Below are 19896 nucleotides of genomic sequence, written 5' to 3'. Positions count from 1 at the left end.
TTGTGACCAGATATTCTGCTCCGGCGTTCCTTTTTGCCCTCTGTCTAGGAGAGCACGGTTGCCAACAGGTTATTTGGCCCTGTTACCAGGTGGAATCTGCTTGACAAGGAAGCATGGGGGACAGAATGGATGCAGGAGCTGAGTATCTGGTCATAATATAGAATTCCTGTGTCAATTCTGTGACAACTGTTGCTACAGCCCTGAAACACGTGTGCATGGTAGATGAGTTTAACAAGACAGAAAATCCATGCCAATCTCCCTCAAGTTCAGCCTGTTCTCAGGGAAGCGGTAAAGAATTCCATTGCCTATCAGTCTGATCCTGACAGCCCACACCCTCGTCAGGCTCTGAAGAACGCATATGAGCCGACACTGCGGACAGAATATTTCCAGTTTTGTAACCTTACACATCTATGGTGGAGAATACATGACGCATCTGTGCAGTGGGAATAGGAGAAGGACCACGGTGACCACAGCTTAGGGTGGGGTCAGCTCGCTGTGTATGTGTTTCATTTCCCATCTCCTCTCATTGCCCTATTTACTTAAAATCACCTTGACCTGAGGGGAGACCGGCCATTCCACCAGACTGTTAGACAGCCGTTCTGAACCAGCAGGTGCTGTAGTGCAGATGAGCTACAATAGGTGCTAGGCACTAGTTACCAAAATGTAAAGTGACATTAGCCTCTCAGACCCCTGGTCTCTGCAGACTGCATTTGTGGGTTTTGGTGGATATATGAATGGGTACCTTCTTACAGATCTGACCTGTTCATTGGCTCAGAGTTGAAGACAGTCACATTTGGTGACAGCAGTGTATTGGGGTCAGGGAAGTTTAATTAGTATAGGAAAGTTTTGGTTGGGCTGCTGTATGCGTCATGCTGAAAGTAAAGAAATATCCAGGTGTATACATAGACAGGTTACCTTTTTGCACAGCATCCAATTGTGCTGAGAAAATTCAGGTTAATTGGCTTGTTTAAGTGTAGAACTGCAGTGCAATTACCTGTACCTGAACCTACAACCTTCTGTCTACAGGTGCAGTAGCTAAAAATACACCACATTGCTCCTCATCCCCTGTAATTATCAGGCTCACAAAAGAGGCGGTGCGAGGTGTTTCACCAGCAGGGAAACTGGAGTTTGGTCAATTTTTGTCCATGAAAAAGGAATGTCAGGGGACCGAATTAAAGACTTGATTTCAAAAGCAGGAATTCATACTTAAAGGAAAAGGGGGAAAAAAACTTTCAATCTTCAGAGGGCTCTGTCTGCACACACATGGAGCACTAATGACCATGATGTTGTAGACCATGAATTTGCACAGAGGACTCCTTTTTGAATGCTTCAGATTGAATTGAACATAATGATAAGGTATATGAACACCAGCTTACCCTGCTAGGTCTCCAGTGGAAAAAAATGCTTGGCTTTGTGTGTGTTCCTTACTGAAGAGTCTCTTTGAGGAGATGGGTTTGGTTCAAGCATGAAACTTAACGCTGCCTCCACACAGATGCAGGGCTAAGTATCATTTCTGCTCAGGCACTCATCCTTGTAATGTCTGGACAGATGTTTCGTTTGTTGTGTAATTAATATTTGCTTGTATTTAATTGATTAATTAGGGGGATATAATCGTTCATCTCACAGAAAGCCTGTCATCTGTGGAAAATAAATGTGCATGCTACAGATTCAGAATGCTTTTCTTGTTATTTGTATGGGCTCTTATACGGGATGACCCCAAATATGTGGCTACTCATTCCCATGATGAATCGCAGCTTAAGTAACTGTCATATTTTACTGCTATTTTACTGTGCTGGAAGCAGTGGTATGATAGGATAAGACCAAAAGCCTGGGCAATGTGCATTTGGTTTTCTATACAGCATGTATTGGATTGAAGTTTCAATAAAGTGAATTGAAGTTTACTCTTCCTCCACACCTTTGCATATTTCTTGTCAGAACCACGGGTCCTCTCGTAAACACTGGTAAAATTATTTGAAAATAATACGTTCAATGTCATGACTGTCACATTGCAGCATTACTTTGTCTTGTTCAATGCAAACTAGATAAAATATTGGGGCTAGAGGCTTCACTGCAGGTGATGCTTATATTATTTGATGGACATGAGTCTCTTTTTCACACCGACGTTACACAGAATGACGCATATTACTACCAGCTTGTAACCAGTGACTCATAAGGATTTAGATTAGAATCACGCTGAACCATACCAGAATTTACAAGCAGCAGGACCTCTAGAATACCACTGTCAATAGCATTATAGTACCTGTATTGTAACCTGTCACGTTCGCATGTAAAATTCCAGGTAATGTCCATCATCTCGACCATCTAGATGATGTTTTTAATTTTTCCAGTTACAGATATTATTCGCTCTGTAATTATGGGCGCTACAATGTTTTTTTTTTTTGAAAACTTAAGGTGTAAGACATCGCAACATCGTTTGGATGAACCATAGACTAACGTATAAACAAAGGGTACATACTATTGGGAAAACCGTTTCTCCTGAAATCCTCAGCTGAATCTAAACCTCCTCCGAACATTTCTGTTGCATAGGCATTGGGCTACATGATGCAATATACACTGGTTATACCATAATTTACTCTATATACCAACGAGGACGGACAGTGATTGTAACAATGGGTACGGTGGATTCAAGACATTGTCTTCACTCACGTCACTGTCTGTTTGGGGGTAGCTATGTAAACAGCCGCGTCCTCTTTATTATTGTAAAGCGAAGTTCTTTCATAAACACAAAATGTTAGCCCTAATGTGTCCCATGCAATGTTTTTGAATGCCGATTTCCAGTTTCAAGCATGCTGCCTAAAAAGGCACGTTATTTGCGCTTTCGCCTTTAAGAAGCCCCCACCGTCTCCACGGCAGAGGGGGTGTGGACAGATTCCTGGAACAGTTGGTTGAAAAAAAAAATCCACCAGTGGTCTGTTTCAAGTCCCCCCAATAGAAACTGTGCCTGATTTGTGGCCAATGTTGGAGATGTAAAAAAAAAAAAAATAGGAGGAAAAAACACTAAAGGGGTAGCTATGGAGATAGAACGTTATCCTGGCTGCTTTCTTTGACAGGTGTTGAGTGGGGTAAAAAGTCTTAAAACAGAAGCCAGAATGTACGGCAAGGGTAAAGGAGCTGTCGTCCCTTCCGATAGCCAAGCGAGAGAAAAGTAAGTGAAAATTGCGCGCTGTTACAGAGAACTAGCTAGCTGTTACAGCTGAAACTAGCTACCTGCACACTACCGCTCGCACCAAACACTTTCTCAAACTAGGGCTTGTTAGCCAGCTAGCAAGCAACTGTTATTTTTGCGGGAGTTTGTTACAGTAGCTTGCTGGGTACATGTTTGCTTTTCTTGCGTGCGTTGTTTTTATTTTTCTTACTGTGCCGGGTCGCTTAGCGTGGTTACTTTTCTTGACATACTCATTCTGCAGTTGCAAGACGTCTATCTAGGCGAATTTTTTTCGGGGGCGTTTTTGAGATTGGGGCTAGATTATTTTGTGTTGTGTTGGAAAAAAATCATGTATAATAGTGCATTTACACTGTACATTGAGTATGGTGTAGAAGATAAGTAGTACGTTTAATTGCATCCAACAATTAGGTAGCTTGCTGGGCTGTATTTAAAAAGTAAGGTGCGGTGCGTGGGGCGATTGTACTAAAGTTTACGCGGAGTTGGAAACAATGCGTCCTGGATGAGGCGAATGTCAGCGTTGCACGATGTCTTTTGGCGCTGATTTTTTTGAAAAAATAAATGAATAAATTGCTTTTGTGGGTAGATGAACAGTCATTGAGTCGCTTAGGATTGACATCTTGAATGTATGAAGTTGGAAGAAGTCAGAAAGGGAGAATGAATGTTGGACCTCTACCGTATACAATGGCTATTCCAGTTTTATGTCTCCTAAAAAGCTTTGTCCTGAAGATGCTAGTTATAACGAGTTTATTTGTTTGTAGATACAATGTTTTACTAGTATACAAAACTCGTTATTTGTTTGTTTGGATGTGATTTCTTGTGTAGTCTTTACTGCTGCTTAGGTCCTCGAACGAACCGATTTTGCAGCAACTTTGGTGCGACTGCCAGGCGCTTTGTGAATTAAGCACACTTTTAGGCCGGTCAAAACAGCATCAGATTGGTTTTAAGTTCTGTTATTCTCCACAAAGTGCTTACATTTTTGTAGCGAGCAATGGATGGTGCTGAAATGTATGGCTCCGAGGGTAACGTGCACACCATTCGTGATATTTACGTTCTTAAGTAATTTCTAGCCGATGGATGCATTGTTCTAAGTCTGTGATTATGGTTAATGTTACGGCGTCTTGGGTTGATTGTATGGAGACGCAATTCAAGTGATCCCAGGTGTTTAACTAGAATGTTACCAACTATCACTTGAACAGGCTGTAACACATCAGTTAGGACAGTGTTTTTAATAAATTGCATGATATTTCATATAACCAGGTAGGTGGCTACACAAACAGAATCATTACAGAGAGCGTGCTGGCCACCTATACAAACCCCACACCAAGTTTACTTGTTTCTCGTGTACTTGGAGCATTGTACTTGTGAAAACGCTGATGTGATGATTTTCACAAGTGGTGGATGGTGTTCATCGATAGTTGTATTTAACTATTCGGAGAAAAACTACAGCGGGTTCTCCTCCCTGCAACTGTAATCACTCGTAACAGCAGTGAAGACAATGAGCGCACAAAGTTTGAGCACGCTGGCGTGAGCCTTGAGCCCTGCGCACTTTACTGCTGGTGAATGCAACAGAATTTTGTTCTCCCACAAATCTGAAAATAATTGTTGAATTAATATTTAAAGTGCATAAGCTTAAGAAACAGATTTGAAATACAGATTGACCATCGCATTGCGTGTCGGGTTGGAATCGTAGAAAATTAATGTAGCCAACAGAAAGTGAACAACGTGTACAGGGCATATATCTATCAGTGCTACTTAAAGTCATATTATAGTGTACTGTGTAAGACGTGCGGTTTTTTCGAAGGTTTACCCATAACTGTGGTGCAAACCAAGCCTGTCCTTTAATGAGAAGTTGCTTTGTAGTTTCTCAAGACAAGAATAATGTGAAAATTCTGTAGTTCCAGCCGCGAAGGCTTACTGAAGGTCCGGATCGTTATGGAATGGGGTTCAATGTTGGTTGTTTGTTTTGTGAAACTGGGGGACGTTTTGAATCTTTGAATCTGTCCATTCACGAGCAGATGACACAAGGCACTTATTTGTGAAGTGAACGCAGAGTATTTCTCATAAACTAACAGAAAGACGACAATTGATAGCTTTTGAGAACCTATGCTGTTTTCTACCAAATTGAAGTTTTTGCTGTCTGTCTTCCGCTTCAGAGGTGTACACGAAAGCTTTAAGTAATAACTTTTTTAAAGTGTTTTTTTTCCCCAGTTTAACGTCTTGGATCATGAAGCATGTAATTTCCCTCTGTGGTTCACACAGACCATTGCCCAGGTTGACTTTGAGGTTATTTGGTTAAATTTTTGGTTACTTCAAGCTGTCATCAGAAAAGAAAAAGATTTCTGCGTGTTTCATTGCCCCAAAGAATTGTCATATTTCTTCCTTGGAGTGAAATGGGAGTGTTTCCTGTACTGATTACCTTGTTAGCAAAGTTAGAGATCATTGGGAAACGTATGAGTGGTATGAATCGCAGAACGCTTGTGTGTTTTGGCGCGTTTACATCTATGCGTGTATGTAGTTATGTGGGTGTGTTTTGAGGCGAATGAATTGCCACAGAACCCGGAGTATTAAAGCTAACACAGCTGTCTCCTTTGATGCTGTCTCTTAAGCACCAGAGGTAGAATGGTACACACTCAGTGAGAGGGGTATCACGGTGGAAGAGCTTACACTTGAGCTGCAAGTGTTGTGCTATCCGTACATGGGTCTCCCTGTGATGCTGCGGAGTGCTGGTGTCCGCTGCTGAACGCCGCAGAACCACAGCCCTGACATTAAGGCTCACGAGCTGCGTTAGGCCAGCCTGCTTCTTCCAGCCTTGGCTCACTGGGAAAAGAGGCTGTAGTTCTGAGGGTTTAAAGGCCCTCACAGCCTGGTAAAACAGCCTGTGATGGAAGATGGGGCGGTCCAGCCAGCTGTTGGCGTTCATTGGCACTTGCACATTACAGTAATTGTCCCTACAGTTTCATGAAAAAAAGTCTATGCATTGTGATGCACACACAGCTACTTTTTCCCAGACAAGAATACAGTTGCAGTTTTTCAGATTGGTTTAGTTATTTATTTTGAGCAGGGGAAATTAATAGCGTGTACTTGGCAAAGTTATGTGAAGTCAGTAGGGTGTGTCTAATGCAGAATACCGCCTGTCCATGGTCTGAGTCTGCGTGATGCGGCAGTCACCTGGCCAGAAATTTCACAGGTGGTGCCTGCACTTCTGGGTGACCTGATACACAGTGGTGACACTGGTGGACTCAGGCCTTTGTTGAATTTTGTGGTATGGCTCATTGGTGGAAAATAGGCAAGTGAGGGCTTTTTGCTCCTTGTGCATCCAGTGAATGGCTTCACTTCACAAATGATTAAGACCAGGGTTTGGCAAAAGACCCCAGAAACCTGTTCATCTCCAGTAGCAACCCACTCCTGTAAACCTCTAGACCCTTGTGGCTTTAATCAATGTATACTGTAGAACTGCAGGGGAAAGTGTGTTTGCTGCTTGCACGCATGCATCTGTGTCTGTGCCCGCCTGTTTTTGCATGCATTCTTGTCTGCATGTTTGTCCCTGAATGCCTGCGCATCTGTGCGTACGTTTGTGTGTGTGCATTCCTGCATGCCTGTGCTTGCATGCATGACTATGCCTGTGTGTATGCGTGTGTATATTTGTGTGTGTATGTATGTCCATTTGTGTAAGTGTGTGCATATGCACATGCATGCATATGTGTTATTGTGTGTGTGTGTGCGCGCGCATATGGGTGCGTACCCTCTCACACACGTACGGTGTGTGTATATATGACAGCAGGAGCAACAACCACGTCTCCAGCTCAGTAGGGTTCTGTCCGTAAGGCAGGTGTGTGCTGCAGATATTGTGGTGCGTTCACACTTCTCTCCCCTTGGTTTTTAGACGAATTATTATTGCATAAAGGCTCCTCTCACGTGGCCTGCGCAGAGCATCCGCGAGGGCCACAGCTGTTGGAATTGGACTGACCGTGTCAGGGAGACGGAGATAAGCAAGGGCATAGAAGGACGAGCGCCAAACTACAAGAATCTGACACCGCAGGGAAACTCAACACTCAGCGTGGTTTTGTTTTTTTTGTTGTTGTTGGTAGGTTTTTTTTTTTTTTTCTTTGCAACCCCCCCCCCCCCCAAATCATATTGGGCAACTTTTATGAGGGTCATTCTAACCATCCAGATACTGAAGAAGTTGAATCTTCTCTTTGAAAATAGATTAAAGATTTACTGTGACTACTGTTTTGAGTAAAACAAAAGAGACTTTGTGTGGGCAGGGATATTATGTGAAAGGTTTTTGGAAACGGCGAAAGAGTAAGCTTAAATAATTAAGCTGCAATGCAATGTGGTGTTGCCTTTCATTCCTGACGCTAGCCTTTGTGACATTTTCGCTGTTCATATACTCCAAGCCGCCCCTCCGTGTTTTTTGGGATGAGTGATAAGGGAGGGTTGTTCCTGGTTCTGGAATGCCCGGGATTCTTGACAAAGCCACAGATTAATTAAGAGGTATGAAGATTTTTTGGGTTGAGCGTGCAGAATGCCCTTGCAGAGGCTTATGATGGACGGAATGCGGTTTGGTCGCCTGCAAGAACATAGTGGACCTCCAAGTCACAAGGTGACATGTGTGAATCGACCACAGTTGAAATAACCTCGACGTTCGTGATTTTTTTTTTTTCTGCCTCTCTCATTTCGCTCTTGTTCTTGTGCTCCTGTGTTGAATCATTAAAGCAGAGATTTGAAGGATAATTTGCTGCCTGTCCCTGAGTGTGCCTTCAGTTTTTTTTTTTTTTTTTTTTTGATGTTTAAAGACAGGTCTTCTGTAGGCCTGAGGGGGGATGGCAGGTGTTGGGGGCATGAGGGGACTACAGGGGCCTGTTCTTTGAGCCCTCTGTCAGTGCCTCATCAAAAGACAGGATTTGGGAACTCCTGCTTTGCCCTTTGGTTTCAGCTTCGTATCAAGAGTGAAGTCGACACGGTGCTCGTCTTGGATGCAGTTTGAGCCCTGTGGTCTGGGTGTGAAAGCAGCCATGATGACTGCTGACAATGCCTCGCAGCTCACAGCTGTGGGGGAAAAAAACTGGCTTTGTTCTGCAGAGGAAAGGGGTGGGTAGGTCGTCTAGGGTTTCCTCATCTCGCTGCTCTCGGGCACCGAGTGCTTCGTCAAGCTGCTGCGAGTTGCTCAGAGGGCTTCAGTGGAGGAGGGCCTGTCCTCCAGTTGGTGCTGTTGTAAGTCATGAAAAAGGCAATATGTCCGCTCATTTGCAGTGCCGAGCGGAGGCCAAAGCACAAAAAGGGAGGAATGAATTGTGCCCTCGGAGAGAACCAGGCAACAGATCTAAAAAATCATCACTATGGAAGTTGCCTGCTGAGCCTTTGGAGTCAGAACTCACCCACTGCGTACGTTTGGAAGTTGGAGTCATAGCGTTTGTCACCACCTGAAGATGTGGCTGCCGTTATCACTATCTGTTTTGCCAAGCTTGCGGTTTTCGTGCGAACTTCCTCAGGCTCTGAGTTTTAAGCAGAGGACATAACTCTGGAACATACAACACCACCTACCTTTTCTGTTGTGCCTCCTGGCTATTTCTTTCAAGTTGTTGTGCTTTTGTTGTTGATCTTGGAGGGTATCTTGTTGAATCAAATAAACACATTCTTTCACCACCTTTCAGTTAGTTCCTCATCTTCAACTTCTGTATAACCTGTTTTAGCTTTACTGCTAGTGTAAATTTGCTGTTCTGTCCTCTTCCAGGGCTCTCTCACTGTTTCTTGTGGTTTAACAGGAAGTAGATGCTTGCACATAATTGTTGAAGGGTCATTTGTCATTAGCTGTTGGATGTCATTTTCCTGTGGTTGGACTGGGCAGTGGAGCACGATTCAGAATGTTTTCCTGACTTCTCAGAAACTCAGCTCAGATGGTAGTGTCCACACTTGCAGTTTCAGCTCATAAGCACCTAATGTAGCCTCTGTGCTGTTAAGCCGATACGTGATTTAAGCTTGTATTCAATGAGTTGCAGCAGTGATCTTATCAGATGTTTAAGGGCTGCCATTGGGGCTATCTTTTGAGTGAAATTATATTGTGCACTTAAGTTTTAACCATTTAAAGTCTTTCTTCTGCAGCGTGTGGTCCAGTTGGCATCCTCAGTTTCCAGTTACTGTAGATTATGAAGGCCTGTCTTTTCCCCCCTCCACCCCTTTGCAAGGGTAATGAAACAGGATGGCACGTCTTTCACTCGCTCCCTCAGGGATTTCTCCACCTGCCACTCACCCCTGACAGCAGGGAGGGTTGAAAAGGGTGGTCAGGTGGGTGGTTTTGGATGTGTGTGTGTGCGTGCGTGTGTGTGTGTGTGCGCGCGTGCGCGTTGTTGGGAAGTGTGCCTGTCTATGGGGATGTGGGTGGCTGTCCCCCCGGGCACCCCACCCCGAGCGAGCTGGGATTCAGGCTCTTTGACGTGGTGAGAGAAGAGAATGGGGCTGACAGACAGAGAGCTGAAGGCCTGCTGGGCATCTAACAAGCCGTAGGCTGTTTTACTATCACACGGTGCTCTCACGAAAAAGGGAAAAAACATGCAATTTCCCCCGGAACTCGTTCACGCGATGCGATATATATTTTTTTTCCCCCATTTGTGTTTTCTGACATTATGTTTGGGTCTAGAACTTTTTTTTTTTGGTGTGTTTCTATTTATTTATTACTTAAAATTAAATTTATGTGAATATCAGGAGATAATATCCTGAAATGAAAAAAAGGGGAGGTATCCACTGCACTGTAAGAACTGAAATATGGAAACAGATTTTTATGAACCAATAGCGTGTGAGTGTGTGTGTGAGGGGCGTGTCAGATGCAGAGCTTGCACCTTTGATTGGGAGCTACATTTGTTAGTTACAAAATGGCTTGGGCATTTATGGTATATGCTAGTCAGCTGTAGATAGTACAATAATTTTTATATCTAACTATTGTACTATCTCGTCTCCTTGTCATAATTTTGTAATTTAGCTGATTCTTATTCAATGTCATCTGTTTGGTTTGTGAAAAGTCAGAAGTGGATTATCTTAATTTGATATGTTCAACATGTAGGCCTATGTCTAATTCAGATTTGAAATTGTGACATTTAATTTTGTGTGAGAAAGAAATTCCATGCGTGTTGTAACATATTTGAAAATGAAGAGGAGGAAAAACTGCTTTGTTGGACATAAGTAAGACTATTGCTGATGCAGGGCAGGTTTTATAAGTGCTTGATATGCTCTGCAGAACACCTAATCTGGGATTTTATCTTTGCAAAGGACCACCGTGGGTGCCCTTTAAAAATCCGGTTAAAGTAAAATAAAATATGCCACGCTTTAGCAGTGTATACTCTACTGGATTGTGACGGCAGTTGTTATTGTGTGAAGGTTGCCGCTGTAAAGCTGCAGTTAAATAATTTGGAAGATTTTTCAGCACAAGCAGTCCTCTGTGAAGAAGAAGACCAGTACTGGCATGGTTGCTCTGTAATGTTCAGCAGGTATAGGAAAGTGAGGAAGTGGATTGGTGTTGATTGGTAGCATGTATCAAGTTAGCGTGTTGGGTATAAAATCATTGAAATTTCAGGGCTGTGATGGAGTATTAGAGTCTTTGTTCTTTACACTAAAAATGTGGTAGCTTTCATTGTAGAATTGATTGTTCCTTCACTAGAACTTGTTAGTGAATAGGTTTTGATAACTTTAATAATTTGAGTGTCTGCAACTCCTTAGCTACACCAGGAATGAACTTGGAGTGTGTAATCTCCCTAGTGAGAATTGATCCTGCTATTCCCACACATTTTATTACCACCAGTGCTGTAGATTATGACCAAATATTCAACTTCTCTGTTCTTTCTGTTCTCTGTCTACAAAGTCCTGGTCGATAACCGGAGGTTGAGGTACTGTCTCTTGTGCAGATGTTGACTGTGGCTGTTCTGTTATGGCCCATGCCCCTTCGTTAACGTTCGTGATGAGTCGGCAGGTGGGAACACATGTAGCTTCCACATTTGAGGACCACACAGTGGTCACACGCTGAGCACGCTGAGCTTACTGTCTAGACATGTAAAATGTAAGGTGTTACTGTAGAGGTTCTGAAGGACCTGACCGGGTAATTGTGATGACGTAACTGTGGCAGTCACGGCCGCAACTGCAGTAGAGGTGGGTGCAGCTTTACTGCGGTCTGTGTGGAGGATGCTAAGACCCCTCTCAGCCCTGGCTCAGTGGCGCTGTGTGGTCATGGTGTCATTAGTGGCGGGGTAAAGCCCGCCGCACGCTCTCCCTCTCTGGACAGGAGCAGAGTGCAGGCTCCCTGGGACAGGAACCGGCTGCCTGGTATTAGCGCAGTAACACTCAGCACCACCTGTGCTTGCAAAAGGTGTCCCTCGAAACTGGGGTTGGAATGAATGTGTTTAAATAATGCATCAGGGCAGCACAGGTTCCTCAGAGCGCGACATGCAGCTGTTCAGATCCCATGTGACTGACACACACACACACACACACGGACACGTACCCACTCGATGAAAATTTCATCACTGGGGTGCTCCCGGGAGTCTGCAGTTTGATCTGGCTCATCTTGGGCAGGCTGATATGAACCGACACCAGCCGGTGGGCATCTCAAAGAGCCTAGAGGCCATCCTCTCACATCTTCCACTAACTGACAACCCTCCTCTCCGCTGGGGTGGGGGAAAAGTGCACTACAAATTGCTTAAAGTAGGAAAATTGCCCTTACTGTATTTTGGTCAAGAGGCAATCCTTCCCACTCTGCATAACTAAGGACTGGCCCATAGCCTCTGTAGAGCGAGCAGTAATTGTAGGTTTAGCTGTGAAAATCAGCAGTCTTCATGGACCATTTGTTGGGACAGATATTACAGCGCTTGGTGCAGGTGAAGCTGGGTTCGCTTCTCTTTTGACAGAATGCAAAATTCAGCTCCAGTTTCTGATGAGTTGGGCCTTTTGAAGCTGATTTTTTTTGTTTGTTCTGTTTCTCATTTTTTGGGTTTTTTTTTCCTCCTAGTTTTGATTTTTTTTTTTTATTTTTTTTTATTGGGGTACTTTTTTCAGTTTTATGTATCATGTAGACACATTGACAGAAATAGCTTTTAGTTTTAGTCACTGCTCTCAGTACATGGGTAAGATATATAAGTAAGAATATGTGGGCATAGAAATGCGAGCATTTTAAGGTAAAGCTGCCAGGGCCAGTTTCCTTTCCCTGCTGCTGTGTGCACATATCAGTTCCTGTAAGCCCCCACCGATTGACTGACTGATCGGAGTGAACAGTGCCAGCCCATTGGCCACTGGGGCCCTGCCCACTGGCTCAAAGGGTCATGTGGAGTTCGGGGTGCAAGACGTGCACCATCCCCATCTCTGTGAATTTATTGATAGATGGCCCTGGGTCTCCGCTGGTCAGCCATCGCTGGCCGGGTATTTGTGGGGTCACGCTGGTTGTGTAGATTGATGAATACTGACACCCACTGAGCTACTTTTATAGTTGGCAAACAAATTGGAAAATAAATATTGCATCTGTCATGAATATTGTTGAGAAACAGTACGACTCTGCATTCTCATTTTGAATGCTGATCCAAGTAGTCAGTGGATGACATCATGATGGAATATTCAAATAATCAAATATTTTCTCTCACCCTGAGAAATTGGCACCATGTGAACATTAAGTCCAAGTGTTCTTTGTGTACATCCAAACTATTCCTGTTGCATACTTATGCTTTAGCACTAATTTTCAGCTTGATGGTCTTGTACAGTTTCACAGGCTGTTCTGTGCTAATGGTCTTGTCTCTCTTGCTTCCCATGTGATAGGCACTCAATGTATATTACCGTGGCAGCCTTGTAGGATGCTCTGATTAAGAGTATCTAGTAAATATATGAATGAATGATAGTGTGCCTTGGGTATTTGAGACAGGAACTCTTGTTCCTGTGAGGCTGGGAGAGTGAGGCTCGCTCATGCAGTGAGTGAACTCCAATCACCTCGCTAATGGGACCCTGGGCCCGGTATGACTGCTCTGTACTTTTCTGCACTAATAATCTTGGCTCGTGTTATTGGCCTGCCGTGACTCAAGCTGACTGTTCAAAACCTCCTCACCCCTATCCTGCTCCCCTCTGGCCTGTCATAGGAAATGCAGTGTAGTTTTTGTTCTGTGGTGGAGGAGGAGGAGGGAAAGCGAAAGAGCAAGAGGAGGGTCTAACGCTGGCTCTTTTTCCCCTCTCTGTGTCTTTCAGGTTAGCTTTATATGTGTACGAGTACTTACTGCACGTCGGAGCACAGAAGTCAGCACAGACCTTCCTGTCTGAGGTAAGTGACCAGTGCCAACACTGCTTGATCCCAGCAGCTGATCTGGGGGGCTTCTTGGTCCAAACTGTTGAGCTGTTTTAGGCAGCTATTGGATAGACTGGGGTGGAATTAATCTGGGGGTCAAGAAGAGATATGACTTTGGGGATATGTTAGACTTAATGTCTTCATGAGCAAAACACTCTCCCTCATCTGTAGGGTTCATTGGTTCTCATACATCATAATTTCATTGTTTAATAATATTTTGATGACAGTAGTTATATTAAAAAAAAAGTTTAGGACAAACACATGTAGCTGTCTTCAATCTGTCCATGAGAGACCAGTGGTGTAAAGTTGATGTGCTGTGTGTAAGAGAGAAAATCCTGTCCATGGGCCTGTGTTGCTCAGCCCTTCTGCCCGTACATCTCTCAGTGGTCCACAGCATGCCTTAGCCAGTGATGTGAGCCAGCCTCCTCGAGCCCCCAGGGTTCCTGCACTCATGGTGGCGGTCTGTGTCTGTCCTGTTCTGAATGTCTTCAGAAATGCTGAAAACACTCACAGAATGCAATCCTGTTTTTCCACTGTATAGCTTGGAACCAGGATGGCTTATTATACTTCTTTTCCGCTGTAGCAGGCTTGCAAGAGCTAGTGCAAAAGCCGGCCAAGATGGGTACCGTACATGCAGCATATGAGGTCAACAAATGTCAGCGAATCTGCTCTGATTGAGAAGCTGTGCTGGGCCCTTATCTGCAGTCGAAGTCTGAGGTTTCACCAATTTAAAAAATCCCATATTGCTTCTACCTCTGGATGTGATGCTATGATCAGAGATGGGTGCCTGTGATCTAAAGCATCCCTTAACCAGTGATGTTCAGCGCCCCATAGCCCTGTGCAGTGGTGTTCAGTATGCCTTAGCACTGCAGTGGTGTTCAGTACACTTCATCCCCGTACAGCTCTGGGGGGTGGGGGCAGTGGGGAGGGGGGGTGACCCTGCAATCTCATAAATCCCCAGAAAGACTACCACGTGCGCGAGAGTCTGATTTAATCTCTGCCGCTGGAAGTGAGAAGAAGGTGAAATTGGCGAATAATACGTTCTTAACCCTCAAGACCCGCTTAAATAATCCATTCTCTACAGTCCGTGAATGAATCTCTGTGTGGCTTTTTTTTTTTTTTTTTTTTTTAAATGATTTTAATCCTTTATTTGTTTCAGGCACATCCTCTTCCCGCGTGTGGCCATTGTAATGCTGTAATAGCGCTCTGTCTGATCTCCGCTGTTCCCGCGTCACGCGTTTCCGGAGGTCACCCCGATGCTCATGTCTGCTTTTACGAGCTCACGGTGCTCTCTTTAACGGCGAAAGAGATACGGGGGGGGCGCCGGGGTTTGGCCGAGTCCCCCTGCTCCCGTTGTCCGAAATGAAGCTGAGAGATCTCTTCACCAGAAGGGGCTCGTTCCCTTGGCCATAAGTGACAGAGCTGTAAAATAGAATCTTGGCCGGTTATAGGCCTTTTATTTTTTATTTCTAAATCCATAAAATGGAGTAGTTGACCTGTCTTTTCAGAATGACTCTGCGGTAGAGTCAGTTTTTGTTTTTTATCTTAGGCTGGAATGATAAAGAAGCATCTGTCTTCTTTAGAGAGGGTGTGCACCAGGATCCAGTGTGTTTTGCCACTACTTACTGATCCAGGATCAGTTTTACTACCACTTGCCTCATCTCATCAGGGGTCACCACTAACGGTTACCCAGAGCAACCAAAGTTCATGGATCAAAAGGTTTTGGTGACCATTTCATGTTGCCTGGTTGCTCATATTGGAACCCAGAAAATAAGTAAAAAAATTAACTGTAAACTGTAAGCTATTTTCCCTCTTTACATAAACCAGAATTTTCTCCTCTCATCAACTTGCAGTGGCATCCTGTCTTTACAGTATTACCTCTTACCATTGCAGAAAACCCGACAATAATATATTGTCTTCTCCTGTCCTCCTCGTAATCCGACATTAATTTTCATCTGGGGAAAAAAAAAGAATTGCAGCAATCATAAGACCTTATGAATCCCATGTGCAAAATTCTTGTAACTGCTCAATCTAGCGGGTTTGTAGCCGTTGGCATTACTGCCAGTCAGTTGCCTACATGAACACTATGATTGGAGTAGCCAGCCTATCTCTGATCAACCTTCCTCTGCGTTGTCAATCGCTCTGGACTGAAGCGCACGCTTTGAGATGCCGCTCACCGTCCAACTCACAGTTCTCAGCCTTGTCATCAAGTGAACAAAATCTTTGCCAGCTACATTTTTTCCTGTATATCTTACCGTACCTAATCTATTTCATCAGAAGAGGACCGCATCGGTTGCTTCACATTGTTAGCTTTGAGCTTTAATTGTGGCGTCTTTAACTTAACTCAGTTAGTAGCAGTAGCAGACAAGAGTGCTAGCTAGCAAGTGTGCCTGTAGTTACTCTCTCCTCGAGAGAGAGGCAACAGGGAATTGTTTAGTTTATTGGCCCATGTTGTGGTGAAGCTCATTTTAATTAGCTTGCTAACCTTGTTTTATTTCTAGCTAGCTGGCTATTTCTAGCTACCTTACATTCAGCTTGGTTCAGTTGTTACTGATTTTTGAGAAACACATGCATATATTGATGAGGTTATTTACAGTCAAATAGCATCTCAGAAAGGGACGACACTACACACATTTTAGTTTGTGTTTCTCCACTCATTTAGGCTAATGGCAAAGAAATAGCCTAAATATGCAGCATCTCCTTGTTAATGTTATTTGTGATTTTGTTAATTTGTGATCCCGATTTATACTGTAAAGTAGAGATTTGAACTTAAACAGAGAAATGTACGACCCTCCATCTTGAGACTGTTCTGAGGGAAGGAAATTGATTTGACATTACTGTTTTACAACTTCTAAAGTGTTATTGGCCCAAAGAGAAGAATGAAAAGTTTTAAAGCATTCATGAAATAATTTAAAAAAGGAAACAAAAAATGACAGCTGAACTTGAACATCTAGCTGAAATAAATTGTCCAGCAATTTACTCTTTGCCCATTTGGGCAACCAAGAACTGATGGTTGATTGCCCAGGTGGGCGACTGCATTTCTAAGTAAGTGCGAAGTCCTGCTCATCCTTTTGAAAAAATCTGTGGCTGATCCATTGACTCCTCAACACATCAACCTTACTTCCTGCACTTCCTGCACCCAGACAGCTTGTATTTTTGGATGGGGTAAACGTATGTTTTTTGTGATTAACCCATTTACAAAGTACCAGTTTTAGAGTGAGCATCATTGTCAGATTAATCTTTTTGAGATTAATTCCATATTGTATGTTAGAACTAAAGCTATAATTGAGAACTGGCTGCCGCTGGCAGGAAGTGTGCTTTGTGTTGGTGTCCCCTCTGAAGGCTCCTTGTTCTTTCTCATGTTGAGCCGTATCCCATGCTGTATAGCAGTGTAGCACACCCCGCGATTTAATTACCATGATCCTGCAAGTCCAGGGACTTACCCACACCCACTCCCCGCTGATTTTGGTGTCCTTCAGTACACAGCAGGTAGACACACCTGTGCAGCCTCACCTAATGAGACTGAGCCCCCTGCGTGGGCCTCTGTCTCCAGGGCCTGCTTCCTCTCGGTTCCCTTGCATCCACTGGTCCCTGTTTTTCTGTTTTGCCTGTGATGTAAACGAATCAGCTTTCCCCGCGCGGCGCGAGTTGAGGTATTGAGGCTGAGAGATGTTTGACAGGCCGGTTGGCAGGCGGGCATCACTGCGGTCGTCACCGGGGCGGCAGCACGATTGCTCCTCGGTGTGAGGTCACTCCTCCCTCCCCTTCGCTCGGCGCTCTTGGCACGCTGCCACAGAGTGTCACCCCTCTGGCCAGGCCTGTGGAGGGAACAGGATGTGTGTTTGTGTCAGAGTCCGACTCCCTCCGTCTCTCTCACTGTCTCGCACCCCCCCACCCCACCCCTTTCTCCTGTCCTGCTTTTGCATTTTCTCTCTTTCTCTTTCTCTCTCTCTCTCTCTCTCTCTCTCTCCTTCTCCTCCTCCTCCTCCCCCTCTTGCTTTCTGTCTCCCTCTCTCTTCAGATCAATTCAATTCAAATGAACTTTATTGGCATGGCAATAATACGGGATTGTGTTACCAAAGCATTTTAAAACACAAGATGACAACACACATAATGCTTAAAAGCAAATATTGATTGAACATCCCTCCCTAGTGCTTGATAGAACATCCCTCCCCTTCATCAATTAAAAAGAACACAAACACTTGCACATCAACAAATGCTGTAATATTTACAGATCAGCTACACGCATTCTCAGGCTAAGAAAAGCCAAGCAGCTGTGGCAGGCTATGATGCACTGCTGCTAGAGGGGCTCTTTTTCTGTCTAATTTAGAGGTGCTGTTTTTCGCTCTTCCCAGTAATATATTCACTGTTTCTTTTTCACTAATTATTGTTGAAAAATTGAAGGTAATCACCATACGTTTCTTGAAACTTATTGTAGTGTTTTCCGTGTATGTGTCTTAATCGGGTGTCTATCGCTCTCTTTTTCTCTCAGATCCGATGGGAGAAGAACATCACATTGGGCGAGCCTCCAGGGTTCCTGCACTCATGGTGGTGGTATGTATCTGTCCTGTTCTGAATGTCTTATTACAAAATGCTGAACCGCGCACAAAAGTGCTCCTTTTTCCACTGTAGAGCTGGAACCAGGCTAGGTCATCATACCCTTTTTCCACTGTAGGGCTGGAACCAGGCTGGCTCATTAAACCCTTTTTTTTCCACTGTAGAGCTGGAACCAGGCTGGTTCATCATGCTCCTTTTCCACTGTAGCAGGCTTGCATGAGCTGGTGCAAAAGCCAGCCAAGATGGTACCATACATGTAGCCTATGATATCAACAAATGTCAGTGAATCTGCTCAGACGGAGATAATGTCCTGGTCCGTATCTTCAGTCCAAGTCTGGTTGGTTCCACCACCACTCTTTAAAAGAAGCCAAAGGAAGAACACTTTTTTGTATGTGTTCTCACAGCCGTATTTAGCACAAGGTTTCATTGGTGACCTCACACAAGACAAACGTTGTGTGTACGGTAGTGTATGTAATGATATGTAGACCATAACGAATTACATGGTTCATCTTTAATCATCAAACATACATTAGCTTTTAATTTCCAACAAGGCAAAGCCCTCCATTCCTCTCATGCATTAAGTTTGAAAGGGTCCTATTTTGCATGCTCAGTCTGTACCCTCTTTGAAGTTTTACCATGTTCATCATCAGTTTTGCGAGTTAAGCTCTCCCGACTGCAGACATTTGATAAATGTGCCCCTCGTGCGCTCACCAGTCATTGGAAGGAGGCTGAACTGACCGTCTGACCCCCGCCTCACCATGACTACAGCGCAAGAAACGCCCATGTCTCGCCTTCCCCGTCTGTCCGACAGCAGAGTTCACCGGCTGGTTTTGTTTACAGTCAAACTACACGGGTCCCGTCTTGGAATATTTTCGGCTTTGTGTAGCAGAGCAAGGCAGACGCTGTAGTGTGCTACGCCCGGGATGTGCATTGTACTCTTCCCATTGTCCTAAGTTACACTGACCTCTGAGGAATGTTACTGATGATCAGGATGAAATCACAACAGTGTAAAATTCTGAGTAAGAGACAAACCTGCATTTTAGGGCCGACCCCGATGCCCTTATTGGATATGGAAAGTGGCAATGGAACAATTATCTGAATGTCCACTGTTGTGTTAATTGATACCCTTTTTAACTGCCCTTAAAATGTTCCTGTGACATGTATTCAGGGTATTTTTTGGGTCTTTCATATGAAACATATGAGGTAGCTTTGGGTTTGTCAGAACTGGGCGAATGGAGAGAAGAGAGACTGGTTGATGGGTTTGAGGGGGAGGGGTGGGTTGGGGCAAGGGGTGAATAGGAGAGCAGGGGCCCCATATGGGGGTGTCTGCTTGGGAGCCTGTAGCACGTGGATGGTGGACCCATACCAGGGACAGGATTCCCCCCTATACCCCACCCCCCACCCCCCTCGCCTCCTCCACCAACCCCCTCTCTCCAAACAAAAGGTCCAGATGGTAAGGGAAAGCCAGTCAGCAGCACCACCCCTCACCCCGCCCAACCTTTGTGTGCCTGCCTGTCCTTTGTTTGCGGAAGAGACCCCAAACGACAGATTAACTCCTTGCATTCCAGTCCCCTTTGTGTTAAGCAACCCCCTGAACACACACACACACACCCACACACACACACACACGCTGTCCAGGTTTATTCCCTCCTGTCTCTCGCTGCTTCCTGTGGGTGGGTGCTGATCTGCATGCAGGTGGAGGGTGTGGGAGGGGGGTGGGGACGGTCAGTTATTCATGGATTTTATGTGGGGTCACAGAGGTCGGGGAGGGGGTGGGTGCAGGCAGGAGTTGGGTGGGGGTACAGGTGTTGAGGCTAGCCTGACATTAGCGTTGCCGATGACGTGT

At 44.6% G+C, this 19896-nt stretch overlaps 1 protein-coding gene across 2 annotated transcripts in view; it reads left to right on the top strand.

Annotated features, from left to right (window-relative positions):
• Window positions 1-2946: 2946 nt before the first annotated feature.
• The window catches only part of LOC118795878 (single-stranded DNA-binding protein 3-like), a 58964-nt gene continuing 42014 nt past the window's right edge, over window positions 2947-19896 (top strand). For both annotated transcript variants that reach the window (XM_036554645.1, XM_036554644.1), the window contains exons 1-3: window positions 2947-3166; window positions 13397-13469; window positions 17986-18047. In XM_036554645.1, the coding sequence (XP_036410538.1) occupies window positions 3111-3166; window positions 13397-13469; window positions 17986-18047 (191 nt within the window). In that variant the 5' untranslated portion in view covers window positions 2947-3110. The remainder of the gene's footprint in view (window positions 3167-13396; window positions 13470-17985; window positions 18048-19896) is intronic.

Source organism: Megalops cyprinoides, chromosome 20, assembly GCF_013368585.1.
Source record: "Megalops cyprinoides isolate fMegCyp1 chromosome 20, fMegCyp1.pri, whole genome shotgun sequence".
In the NCBI taxonomy this organism is placed as follows: Eukaryota; Metazoa; Chordata; class Actinopteri; order Elopiformes; family Megalopidae; genus Megalops; species Megalops cyprinoides.
This window is presented reverse-complemented; position numbering and strand designations above follow the sequence as displayed.